The sequence below is a fragment of the Arachis hypogaea genome, chromosome 3 (genome assembly GCF_003086295.3).
Source record: "Arachis hypogaea cultivar Tifrunner chromosome 3, arahy.Tifrunner.gnm2.J5K5, whole genome shotgun sequence".
Lineage (NCBI taxonomy): Eukaryota > Viridiplantae > Streptophyta > Magnoliopsida > Fabales > Fabaceae > Arachis > Arachis hypogaea.
Window position 1 is genome coordinate 44,054,488 of NC_092038.1, and position 13,543 is coordinate 44,068,030.

At 33.4% G+C, this 13,543-nt stretch overlaps 1 protein-coding gene across 1 annotated transcript; it reads left to right on the forward strand.

The window, feature by feature from the left end:
* Positions 1 to 239: 239 nt before the first annotated feature.
* LOC112790470 (lycopene epsilon cyclase, chloroplastic) lies at positions 240 to 6,110 on the forward strand. Its single transcript, XM_025832889.3, has 11 exons — positions 240 to 972; positions 1,696 to 1,864; positions 2,085 to 2,220; positions 2,336 to 2,446; positions 2,519 to 2,621; positions 3,133 to 3,276; positions 3,357 to 3,464; positions 3,590 to 3,686; positions 3,762 to 3,890; positions 4,129 to 4,261; positions 5,818 to 6,110. The coding sequence occupies exons 1-11, from the start codon at positions 622 to 624 to the stop codon at positions 5,981 to 5,983; spliced, it is 1,647 nt and encodes a 548-aa protein (XP_025688674.1). The 5' UTR covers positions 240 to 621; the 3' UTR covers positions 5,984 to 6,110.
* The last annotated feature ends 7,433 nt before the right edge of the window (positions 6,111 to 13,543 follow it).

The window sequence follows — 13,543 nt, forward strand, 5'->3', positions numbered from 1 at the left end:
TAAGTTGATGAAATTTTATTAAAATTATCAGTTTTCCGTTATTGAAATTATAATATCAAATAATAATAGTGTATTTAGTTTGTATTTTTATTTTTAATGTTTTTTATTTTTTAAATTTTATAAAAAAATAAAAATAAAAGATGAAAATAAAAAAATACAAATAATAAAATCTAAAATTTTAAAAATACTAAAAATAAAAACAAAAATAAAAACCAAATCAGATACATCAATTAAAACTTAGATTATTGTGTTTCGAGGTGGGCGTTTAACGCATTACTACTGCAACGACTCGTTGCTGATAAGGGTAGCTTTTGTTCGAAACTTTCAGCCAATCACATGGCACCACGTGTCCGTTTTGGATGACTGTTATACTAGTCAGCAATATCCTTTCTTTCTCTCCCTCCCTCCCTCCCCGCGGACTCTCCTATCACCCTGAAACAGGAAACCGCTCACACTCAGAGAGAGACCACTTACTGTCCTAAACACATCGTCGTTTTTAAGTCTCACCATGGTCTGAGTTTCACCGAGTAACTTGCAGAACACTGTCGTAAACCCCCTAAACGACAAAGAAAACGAAAAAAGCAAAACAAAACAAAACAAAGAAGAAAGAGAATCACAACGATGGAGTGCGTTGGAGCGAGAAACTTCGCGGCAATGTCGGTTTGTTTAAGCTCTTCTTCGAGGTCGCGTTTGAGGAGGAAGAAGCTAGCGAGAATCCGAACCTCAATCTGCATTCGTGGAATTAGTTTGCACCGTCATCACCATCATGATGATCATCATTATCGTGAAGCTTCACGCTCGCAATGTCTCAGCGTGGAGGCCAAAGCTGGTGCCGGAAGCGAGAGCTGCGTGGCGACGAAAGAGGACTTCGCTGACGAAGAAGATTATATCAAGGCCGGTGGATCGGAACTCGTGTTCGTCCAAATGCAGCAGAACAAGTCCATGGAAATGCAATCCAAGCTTGCTGATAAGGTTTTAATGATTTCCAGATTTAGCCTCAGTTTCCATGGAATTCGGTTGTTGTTGTGCTCTATCTTGAGTTTAGCTATGGTTAGGCGTGAAAGTTTGAGCTCTGTTTTCTGCGTAAAAAATTCAAAGGATAAGGTTTTAGGCTTTATTTACCATTTTTACCCTTTTCCTTTTTTCTGGTTAATATACTAGCTTCTATGTCGTTTGAATTGTTGTCATCTTGAGAAGATGCTGATGGTAAAAGTCTAAGAATTTCTCAAGATGAATTTGCTAGGAACTGCACTGTGCTGTTTACATCTCTTTCGATATTTCAATGGATTGAGTGTTTTTTGGGTTAAATGGATAGAGTTAAGGTCCTTTCTTTGTATAAAAACGGTGATGTTAGGTGAGGTTTTGTTGTGTTCTCTATTGTGTTTTCTGTAAACATGCAGTTCTGGAAGCATTTTCAACTTTCAAGTGCTAGTTTTGAAGGTTCGGTTGACTTTGGAAAAGTGAATTGATGAAATGAGGAGTGTGTTACCTTAGCTGCTGACTTGTTTATATTTTATATACGAATGGATTAGTGGTGATCTGGGATGACTTAACGAGCTTTGCCTAACAAACTTATTTGGCCACAATTGAAATGACTTTCATGATTCTATCAAATGCTTAATAGGAGATACGTCAACAAAATTGATCATTCAGAATTGCTGTTTTCTTTCTGATAATTGTGCTTCACTCTTGCAGTTGCCACCCATATCTGTAGGAGATATATTGGATCTAGTGGTGATTGGTTGTGGTCCGGCTGGTCTTGCTCTTGCTGCAGAATCTGCCAAGTTAGGATTGAAAGTCGGGCTCATTGGTCCGGATCTTCCTTTTACAAATAATTATGGTGTGTGGGAAGATGAATTTAAAGGTTAGAGTCTTTTCTATATTGTTATCAATATCTTTATATAGTTGCTATTAGGTTAGTACTTTAGACCTTAGGAGTTTTTGATTAAAGAATTATAAAATCAACTCAGACAATTCTGCCAATGATCACTTGTTTTTGTATTCTTTTTCATCCTGGTGGCCTTACCAGTAAATCAACTTCTGTGTTTTGGCATATTGATGGCCCTACTTCATTATTATTTCAGATCTTGGACTCGGCGGTTGTATTGAGCATGTTTGGAAGGATACCATTGTATATCTTGATAATAAGGATCCCATTTTTATTGGGCGTTCTTATGGACGTGTCAGCCGACATTTGCTTCATGAGGAATTGTTGAGAAGGTAAAACCATTTATGATAATTGTAGTACCGTTATCATTTCTATTGATTATAATTTATATTGTCTTAGTTGTTCATATACTTTTGTAGATTTATAATTCATATTAATTTTCCCTAGGTGTGTCGAGTCAGGTGTATCATATCTTAGCTCAAGAGTTGAAAGGATTGTTGAGGGTAGCAATGGCCACAGTAATGTCATATGTGAATATGATATTGTGGTGCACTGCAGGTGCTGTATCTCTTGCTTTTGACATTTTAACCAGCATTTTATTATATTGAAATTTCTGACATATTATTATAGGCTTGCTACTGTTGCATCAGGAGCAGCTTCAGGGAAACTCTTGCAGTATGAAGTTGGGGGTCCAAAGGTGTCTGTCCAGACAGCCTATGGTGTGGAAGTTGAGGTAGGAGGCTGGCTAGACAGTTTTCTCGTTTTCTGTTGTATATTGTTGTGCCACTGCCCACTAATATCCTTAAATGTTACTTAACTAAAGCTCGATGTTTCCCATCTTGCATCTTTTAAAATGTGTGGCTTCCCTTGTCCAGTGTGGTAAATATGGTTGATTATTGTCGTTTATACATCTAAAAGAAAATAATAATAGTAATAATAATACCAACATTGGCTCTACTTTCTGTCTTAACATTTTTTTAACAACCACCCAGTTTGTTGTATATGTATATGTCTATTCAAACTTTAAATCAAATCAATCATCGGTCCTTATCTGAAGTGGTAATATCCAAAGTAACATGACGTGTTCTCTCAACAAGTCTGATATGTGTTCCTTGTTCATGTATTGTAACTAATGTATGTTTTCCAGCTTTTCTTTAACCATATAATATTTTTATTTTCTCAATAAAAAATTTTATATAAAATGGGAAAGCCAGTGATGATACCATTTTTTGTTACCATGTTAGGTGGAAAACAGTCCTTATGATCCCAACCTGATGGTTTTCATGGATTACAGAGACTACATGAAGCAAAATGTTCAAACTCTAGAAGCAAATTACCCAACATTTCTTTATGCAATGCCTATGTCTGGCACAAGAGTGTTTTTTGAGGTTCACTCAATGTTTGGAGCGTAATGTCTTACATAGTTTGTTATACTTTTACTTGGATTCATGTAAAGTGTCAATTGCAGGAAACCTGTTTGGCATCGAAAGATGCCATGCCTTTTGAGTTATTAAAGAAAAAGCTTTTTTCGAGATTAAATACAATGGGGATCCGAATCACAAAGACTTATGAAGAGGTGAGGCATTGAAAATGGCATCTAGGCTTGTGTATTTTAGTGGATCTAGGTTTATCTTGATTTAAATCTGCATTTGAGCACCCCAAAAAAAAACAAATTCTTTTCATTTATTAATTTCTCTGTAGGAATGGTCTTATATCCCCGTTGGTGGGTCCCTACCCAACACAGAGCAGAAGAACCTTGCATTTGGTGCAGCTGCTAGTATGGTGCATCCAGCTACAGGCATGGTCAAATCTTCATTTTTCTGGATATGTTAAATTTATTACCCTTACAATATATTTCTTTTTTATTCAATAGGCTACTCAGTTGTGAGATCTTTGTCGGAAGCTCCAAAATATGCTTCAGTAATTGCCTCTATTTTGAAAGAGGGTCATACAAGTAGCATTATTACTCATGAACGAAGTAAAGAGAATCTATCTATGCAAGGTAATCGAGTCTACCTGTTAGCTTAGAGTTTGGACATAAAAGATACTCTGTTCCTTTAAAGCTGTTCTTAACAGTTTCTATTATCTGGCAAGACTGTATATAGTTTTGATATACAGTTTGTGTATATTACAAAATTTTTGAGATAAGCTTTTTGAACAGATTTAATGTGAATGCGAGGTTTTTGACTTGTATAGTTGTACATGTACCTAATTTTTTGTTTTTTATTTTTTTTTTCCAGCTTGGAATACCCTTTGGCCACAAGAAAGGAAACGACAGAGAGCATTCTTTCTTTTTGGATTAGCATTAATTCTGCAGCTTGACATTGAGGGCATCAGAACCTTCTTTCATACTTTCTTTCGCTTACCTAACTGGTACGGTGTCTCTTTTAAATCATAATTTGCGGTAGAAAGTTAGCCATTAGTTATACAAAAATACCGTGTTAGCTTGAGTGGCCGAAAGCCAAAGAAATATCTTACTAGAATACCATAGAGGCTCCTGCTTTTCTTGGCAATTAAACTCGTGTCAGTAGCCTATATGTTGATAAATCTTGTCTAAACTTCAGATGGATGCGGAAATGAATTTTGACATAAATGAAAGAGTGCTTGTTATCAAAACGTTCAATTGCTGCTCAATTTTGTAATTTCAGTTATCATAGGAAAACATGAACCCATGACCCAGCTATCGGAGGATGCATAGTGGCATAGCCTTATGACGTAAATGAATTTTGACGTAAATGAAAGAATGTTCCTCATCAAAACCTTCAATGTTCCTCATCCTTTTGATAATCTATCTACTGTTAGATGCTGAGGATCAATTCCTTTCAGGCTAATCATGTTTTACGAACGAAATAAACAATCTCTAACTTATGGATTAGTGAAGCATACCACCTCACACTATCATGTAGTGCCCTTGCTGGAGTCAAGATTTCATTTCCATAGCCAGATTTTATTGTTAGAATTATGGTTCATTTGTTACAGAACTTTAGCTACAAAATGAAATCATAATTTTTCCTTTAGAGCAATACGATACTGGTGAGTATATCCATTGTCATTGTCCATCAATCGACAATAGAAAGAAATCCACATCATTGGTTCATTTAGTTAATTAGTGATAGGATTAACTAGGCTGACATCTTGTGATAATAAGATGGATTATCCTATTTCCACTCCTAGGAAATAGCATGTATTAAACTGCTGTACTAAAAGCTTCAATAGACAAATAAGTATGGAATTATTTTATACTTTAATTGCCATGATGGCCTTATCTGAAAATATATGTGAATGTTAACCTTTGTCAATGAACTGATACTAGAAAGGACATCATGATGTTTAGTTAAACCTTAATACGATTAACTTTTCTAACTTCTAAGTGTCTTACAGCTTATATTCATAAGATGGATTATCCCATTGCTCTTCTTAGTTTGAATACCGAATGTGCCTGAAACATATGCTATGATGCCTGTTTCTTAAAATATGAATATTATTCATAGTTCTCTTCCTAGTTTGCATACCAAACCATGATTCCTTTTTCTCAATATATGAATAGCATTCCCATGAATAGTATCCATAAGAATGAAATATCAAACCATGTATTACATGCCCTTGGATAGTGAATTTAAATCTGGATTTTTTGTACCCTTTGATTAAACTAGTTTGCTATTTTAATTTCTGATCAAACTCCTCTAAATTGAGGAGATTTGTAAAATGGTTAAGTGAGGAATTAATTACTCTTAAATTAAGATAGTAGGGCTCACATGATGGAAATTACAAATTCAATAGTGATTAGTTCCTCACTTCATCACTTTACCAATCTCCTGACTTCAGAGGAGTTTTTCCCTTTAATTTCATATGGACCTGACCCTTCCCCCCTCTTTTTTTATTCTGAATTATGAAATGATGGTTTAGTGTTTATTTTCTCTTCATCACAGGATGTGGCAAGGATTTCTTGGCTCCTCTCTTTCCTCTACAGACCTAGTACTATTTGCATTCTACATGTTCATAGTAGCACCAAATAACTTGAGAATGTGCCTAGTCAGACATCTGCTTTCGGATCCTACAGGGACAACAATGGTAAGGACCTACTTAACGATATAGTTACTTTCATCACTTTGTTAGGATCATTATATATGGAGGAAGCTTTAGATTACATTAGTTACTGTAATAGAAGTTAGAATGTTCTTGTATGTACATATATAACAAAACAAAAGATATGTTCTTACTACATTTATGTGTATCCCTTCTGCTACAACTTTTACCTTGTTAACACCTTGTTCATGCCTATTTTCATGGAAAAAACTAGTGCCCGCATTTAGAGGGGTTTACTAGTGCTAAATAATTACTTGTTTCCGTTTTATCCATATTAAATAGCTATTATTGACCTTGTAAGAGCACTTTCATTACTAAGAATTTGCTTTCACCGGAACATGTTAATTATCTCATCCATCTGAGGATTTATTACCAAGTCTGTCCTAATTTTCATTTAAGTTCGAGCAGTCAAGGCAGGGATCAAGGTTGATGATAATTAAGAAATGGCCCATGAGCATTTGTTAGCAAAAACATGTAAAGCATGGACACTTCACTGAGTTGCCGTGTCTGTGTGTCAGACACATTTTGGATACGATATTCATCAACACTCATCCAACACACTGTGTCCAACCGTCTCTTAATAAAAAATGAAAAATTCTTTTTCGAATACGCTTGAATACACCTAAATATCATCATGTGTCAGTGTGTCCAATCTTATTCTAAACATATATTCTTGAAATAAGTTTAGATGTAGTATATATTATTGTTTATTAAAAAATATTTTAAATACTTGATATAATTAAAATAAGATATTAAAAATAATTTAAAAAATTAATTTATATTTTAATATCAATAAAATATCAAAATATCATTATAATTTATCTAAAAAAACTTTATATTTATATGTATGCGTGCTGCTATGTCTTATAAGATTTTAAAATTCGCGTGTCGGCGTGTCCTATATCAGTGTTAGTATCCGTGCATCATAGGCAAAAATCTTTTTTTTTTCTACTTTATTTATAAGACTTATATTATTACAATTAAGGATTTGTTTGAGTGGGTTTTTATGAAAAGATCTTATTTTAAGTTATTTTTAAAAAAAAATAAAAATAGTTTCATATTTAGAAATCTCAGGTAAAAGTATCTTAAAAAATAAAAATAGTTTCATATTTAAAAATCTCAGTTAAAAGTATCTTTAAAAGTATCTTTTTATACAATAATTATATTTGGATATAATAATATAAAAATATTTTTTGTTTATTTATTATGCCAAAAATATCACTTTTTAAGTTAACAAGGTCTTTTAAAAAAATATAAATTATAACTGTAAAAAAATATTTTTTATTTCTTTTAATATTTTTATTTTTATTATTAAAATTTTATCAAATACACTAAAAAAAAAAAAATTAATAATTTAATGCAACTAAACAAACACTAAGAGTAAGTAATTATAATTATTCCAAAGCACATGTTAAATTTTTTGTAAAGTTGAATTCTGTTCGGTTCCTCGAGTTCCGGACGGGTCGGGGAAGTCTCCTGGTGTGAAGGTGGGAATCAGCCTTGATATGGGTCTATGGGACGAGACGCGAGCGTAGCCGAGTTCCTGAGCTCTTCGCGAGGTGGAGGGTGCCACCTGCAATGACACTTCGACGCTCAAGTCAGAAAGTATGCAGGCGGTTTGAGAGTGAGGGATATAGTGACGTACCTTGGGGGAGGGGTAGGTCCCTCCCCATATATACTCTGTCAGAGGTGGGTCCCACGAGAACAGACCCACCTTCCTCGAAGCTTCCTCTCACAGCTGTCGAAGGGTGAGCTGTAAAAGGGATAGGTGTCCGAATCGCTGCTCGGACAGGTTATGCCCATAGACAAAGACAATATATTCAAAGATGTTGAAATAGTGTATTTTATAATTTATATCCTTTTTGATAAGAAAAATACAGAGATACTAATAAGAGATATAATTTATTTTTTTATTATTTTTATCAAATTTTATAATTATATTTTTTATTATTATATTTTTTTATAAATTTTTTGTATGAAAAAAAAAGAGTAAATTATATTTTCATAATTTATTCTAATTTATCATCAAATAAAATATAAAAATACTAAATTTTATGTCTGTATTTTTTTATCTTATTTTCAGTGTCTTATTTTATCTTATTCTCAGAATCAAACACAATTTATGTAATTTTTTATTCATTAAAAAAAAGCCAAAAGTTTAAAAATTAAAGGATACTAAGCAAAATAAATCAATACAATCAATCTTCCTCGGTGTGTTCTGCAATATGCAATCTACATTCCATGACGATCTTAGTAATATTCATACTACATGATTATATAAAGCCCGTCTGCTTTATGACAGCAGCATTATAACCAGGAAACTCACGTATGATCATTTTGGATTATTATCGTTTATATGTCGGTATAAATGTACTTTTGCAGAATTAATTTTAATTGAAATTAAATTGATGTTAATGTAATTTGTATTTGAGTATTTTGTCAAATCTATTTTTTAAAAAATAAATATTATTTAAATAATGTTAACCAAAATTATATTAGTGTGTAAAATTATTACAACGACATGATTTACATCATTTTTTATATTATTTTTGTAATTTATTTTTATAATAAAATGAAATATATTTAAAGAATCTAAATATTATGGTTTAAAAAATAAAAAGTTTACATTATGCAATTTTAAAAAAATATTAAATTAACATTAGGATTTGTTTTTTAAGTAAAATTATATTATTTTATTAATTTATTTAAAATAATAATATTAATATTATTTAAAAAACATAAGCTTGTGGACACCAGTGCTCAAATTTCACTATATTTTTAATTTCAAACCAACTATTGAAAAGTTATTGTCATATTATTAAGAAATATTTCAATAAACAAAAATAGGTTAAGACTACAAAAATTATTTTTAATATAGATAAAGAAGTAGTGTATTTGTAAAATATTACAATCTGAAATGTTTTACAGAAGTATAGAGTTGCAGAAATTCTGTATTGAAACAGAAATTTTTTTAGTAGAAATTCTGGTCATATGTCAAGCTCTGATCACCACGGTCCACGTATAGTACCTACCGTGTTGAAGCAGTAGATATTCTTTTCACAGAGATTCTAGCCACATGACGTGCATGCAGGTAACACGTATCATGCGTGTTGCAGGAACAGAGATTCCACGCCTGTTTTCGATGCACCTTAATCAACGTCCCTGCCACGTGTCAACACCAGATCAACACACAGGATCCGTGTTTCAGACTCCGATGCAGTTTTCTCAGCGTCCGATAGCCACGTATCAACACCCCGACAACACACAAGGTGCGTGTTAACCATTTGGCCGGTTGTCTCCATACACCCAACATCCATATTCCAAAAATGCATGCCTCATTAATGTCTTCGTGCCTTTAAAAGGTGGGAGGAGGAGCTTGGCATGCTTCATTCTTCATTCTTCGTTGTGTATATTGTAGTATGGTTTAGAAGGTTACATTGGAAGGTAAGTGTTGTTAAGAGAGTTAGGCTTTAGGGTTCTATTTAGAGAGTTAACCGAAGGAGGAGGGAGGAAGGTATTTCTGGCTATGAGAGTGAGTAGTGTGTTATTTAAAAAAATGGTACGTGATTATACATCTGTAAAAGAGTACGTTGTTAATTATTTAGAATAACCTAATTATATAAATTTAGTATTTTTATTAATTTAAATTTAATATGTAAAATGTAATATTATTAGTATAATTATTTGGATTAATTTATTCTTAGCAGTTGTAGTGAATTAGATAATTTAAATACTTATTTTTTATTTTTCTACGATAATATTAGTAATTTTATTTGTTTTCTGATCTATGTTATTTCTTTGTTATAATATTATTGTAATTTAATTTGTTAATATGTAATTTTTTAAACTAATAAGCAATAAAAATACTGATAAAATGTTTTTTAAGATAATAATGGTTGTTATTAATAAATAATAATGGTAGTTAGTAATAAATATTATAATATAATATAAATGATAGTTACTAATCTTAATAAATAGTAATGGTAGTTAGTCGAATAATGTAAATAATAATCTTAATAAATGGTAGTTACTAATATTAATAATATAAATGGTAGTTACTAATCTTAATAAATAATAATTTGTATTAATTATTTTTATTTTATTGTGATGTGTATTTTTTTATTTTATTAAATAATATAAATAGTAATGTAAATTATTAATAATTATTTGTATTTTATTTTTTGTGATTATTTTGTATTATTTTTTTGAATTTTATATTATTTATTTTTATTTTTTCGAATATTCTCTCAGGCTAATAGAAATATTTTGCCCCGTAAACTTGATTCGCCAGAAATGTGACACCCAGCGGTTGACCAGAGTTTATAAATAAAGAGATTCTACCATGTATCGAGAGTGGGATAAAACAAAGGGTATTTCGCCTTACTATCTGCTTTTGTGGAAAGGTGAAGGCCGGAAACTCATTCTTTCGTATTGCCAACCAGTGAGATTACAGTAACACTGGAGGTCATGTTACACATATTTAGCCTACCGATTGATGGAGAGGTTATGATGGATTGGACCGATAACAGTCAAGACTTCTTGGTCAACTAGAGCATGATGATTTTTGGCAGCGAACCCGTCATGTGTAGTTCATCTAAAAGTTACATAAAGTTGGTCTGGGTTCGTCATATCAGAGACCCACAGCCTCTAGACACTTGGGAGTCTAGTCAGCGATATGTTAGGTGTCACATCTTCTGTCTGCTGGAAACTACCCTTTTTGCGGATAAGTCGACGGCGTATGCCCACGCGAAGTAGCTACCACTGATCCAAAATTTTGAGTAGATTGGCACTTACAGTTGTGGGTCAGCAACTCTTGCACATCTTTACATGGCACTGTGCCATGCATCACAGTACGATTGCAAGGAGATGGACGGCCCGTTGGATTTGTTGTTTGTTTGGGGGTGGGAGCGAGTTCCCTTTCTTGCGTCCATTCCAAGACAGCGACTTGCACACGCTGATATATCGATTGCATGCAGGTAACACCGTAGCAATACATAATTTATTGGATTTTAACTCGTGTTTTATTTATGTTTTTACTGGTAAGACATAATTTAAAATTCTATTATAACATTGTGTATTGTAAGTGGAATCATCATCCACGAACCAGGTCGTGGATGTCGAGAAGCGTGGCGTCTATTAGGCACTACATAGACTGGATGGAAGAGGTCGGTATCGATATTAATCTATAAGAATAATTTACGGTATTAATAATCTAACTTAGCCCATGTAACATTTTGCATTTTGTTTGGCGGCCATACATGGGCATCATTATCCCGGCCGAGTTACATCACCACCTTGATATGTGTGACACGGTAGGGCCGTTGCTTTCATTCAAGTGTGTCGAATGGCATCCTGTAGACCGAGTGGTTCGCCAGTATGGCCATTCCTTTTGACCAACATTGTTACACTCTTCGGGGAATACAGTGCCATGATCGGAGCACCATACTCGACGAATGGAGTTTAGTCAGTGAACATGTGCAATGTAATTTTTTGCACATTATATTGTTTTATAGATGATTATGTACTAATCTTTACTCCATTCGCAATGTGAACTTGAAATTAATTTTAGCAAAGTCACCATAACATGATTTAAATACATCTGAAAGAGACAAAATATAACTGAATCTAAGACTAAATAAAGTGTTGGATAAAAATTGAAATCACAAACTCCCCTAATATGAGAACTACGAATTTGGAGTTGAGCCAATAGAACTAGCTCCACCACGATACGGGCATCTGCTTTGGTTGTGACCCTCACCTCCACAAAGCCTAGGATCATGTACATCACGCATATCCATCTCATTCAAGAAGCGAGTTTTTTTAGAACGGTCTTTGGTCACTCGTTTGAGGTGGGAATTGGATACTAGTCTTGGTCCTTGATACATAGACCATGTTGGGTTTTCTAGTGGTCTGAATCGGGTTCTGTACACTTTTTGGATCTCCCTCATCGTATATATCTCATGCATATATTGTTTCCAATTCAAATGATGGTTTGTATAACAGTCAAATACATGGCAACAAGGAATTTGATCCACCTGAAACTCACCACAACCACAATGCCAGAAATGCAAATTTACTGCAAACTCCAAATCACTGGACATATCACGCACTTCAAAGACCTCGTTTGCATATTCTGAGAATAGATGACTTGCACTTATATGAGTCTTAGCATCAGCAGTCTTTCTTGTGAACAACGTATTTAGCTTGTAAAAATTTGCCTTAACAAGAGCCATGACAGAAAAATAGCATTCTCCTTTCAATACTCCGTAATGCACTCCACTAGGTTGGTGGTCATATGATCCTAGCGATGTCCACCATCATATGCCAAAGTATACTGCGATCAAGGGATATTGTTGAGCCACTGCTTGTAAGCTACGCCCCGCTCACATAATCTCTAGTAGCACATATTGAATTTACGCATTGTTCTAAAATAGTCTGCCACACGTGAACAACACAATCCAGATAATAAATAATTTTGTTGTTATATATTCACCATCTTCTATCTAATGTTAAAAATGTAATATATTTACCTTTGTTGACAATCAGCTTCTGCATATGTGGTGCTTTAAACCTCTTCAAAAAGTTGGACGCTATGTATTTTATGTAAAACATGTAAATAGCTCTTGGATATTGCCAAGCTCCATTATTAGGACCTACAGCTAAGATAATTGACTCGTGTCAATCAGAGATAAAGGCAATGCTATCTTGATTAACTACATGTGTTTGTAGATGGCTAAGAAAAAAAGTGTTAAGCATTGGCAAACACAGTCTTATCCTCGACTAAGGCAAATACAAAAGGTACAATGTTTCCATTGTCATCTTGTGATACTGCAACTAAAAGAGTCCCTTTACATTTTCTATACAAGTGTGTGATGTCAACTTGGACCTGTAGCTTGCAACTTCTGAATGCTTTAATACAATGGTAGAAAGCCTAGAAGACTTGCATCAGAATTCTAAAATCCTCAACCAACTCATTCCCTCAGTAGCCATATGCAATTTCGTACTCAATAGCTGCTGATGGTTTTTTTACAACCATTGCTTCAAACCCTGTATGCAAAGCTTCATAAGAAGCTTTCCACCCACTAAATATTTTCTCAATTGTCTTTTACTTGACCAACCAAACTTTGTGATAACTTATCATGTAGTTAAACTTTGACTATACTTTAGTAATGATAGATTTTACCTTTATGGATGGGTCGACTTTAATCAATGACTTTATTGTTTTTGTAATTGTATCAGAGTCTAGTTTACCATGATCTTGAGAGATGGTACTTTTGATGTACGTGTGATTACCATTGTACTTCCTTATCACCTAACAATACTATCTTTTTATAAGAATAACTTTGATAAGCCAATCACAGCTTGTTTCGTATTGTACGCATTTAGCATAAAATAAAAACCTCTTCTTTTCCAAAGAGTTTTTCAGATTTTTTTTTATCTCGAGGTGCATTTCTTTGGAATCGCCATATTGTCGGTTATGATTCATACTCTCTGTAGTCGGAGCCTCTCTAGATAGTATACTGTTTAACTGCTGGAATAACAATATTTCTAAAGTTAAACTCCATTTTG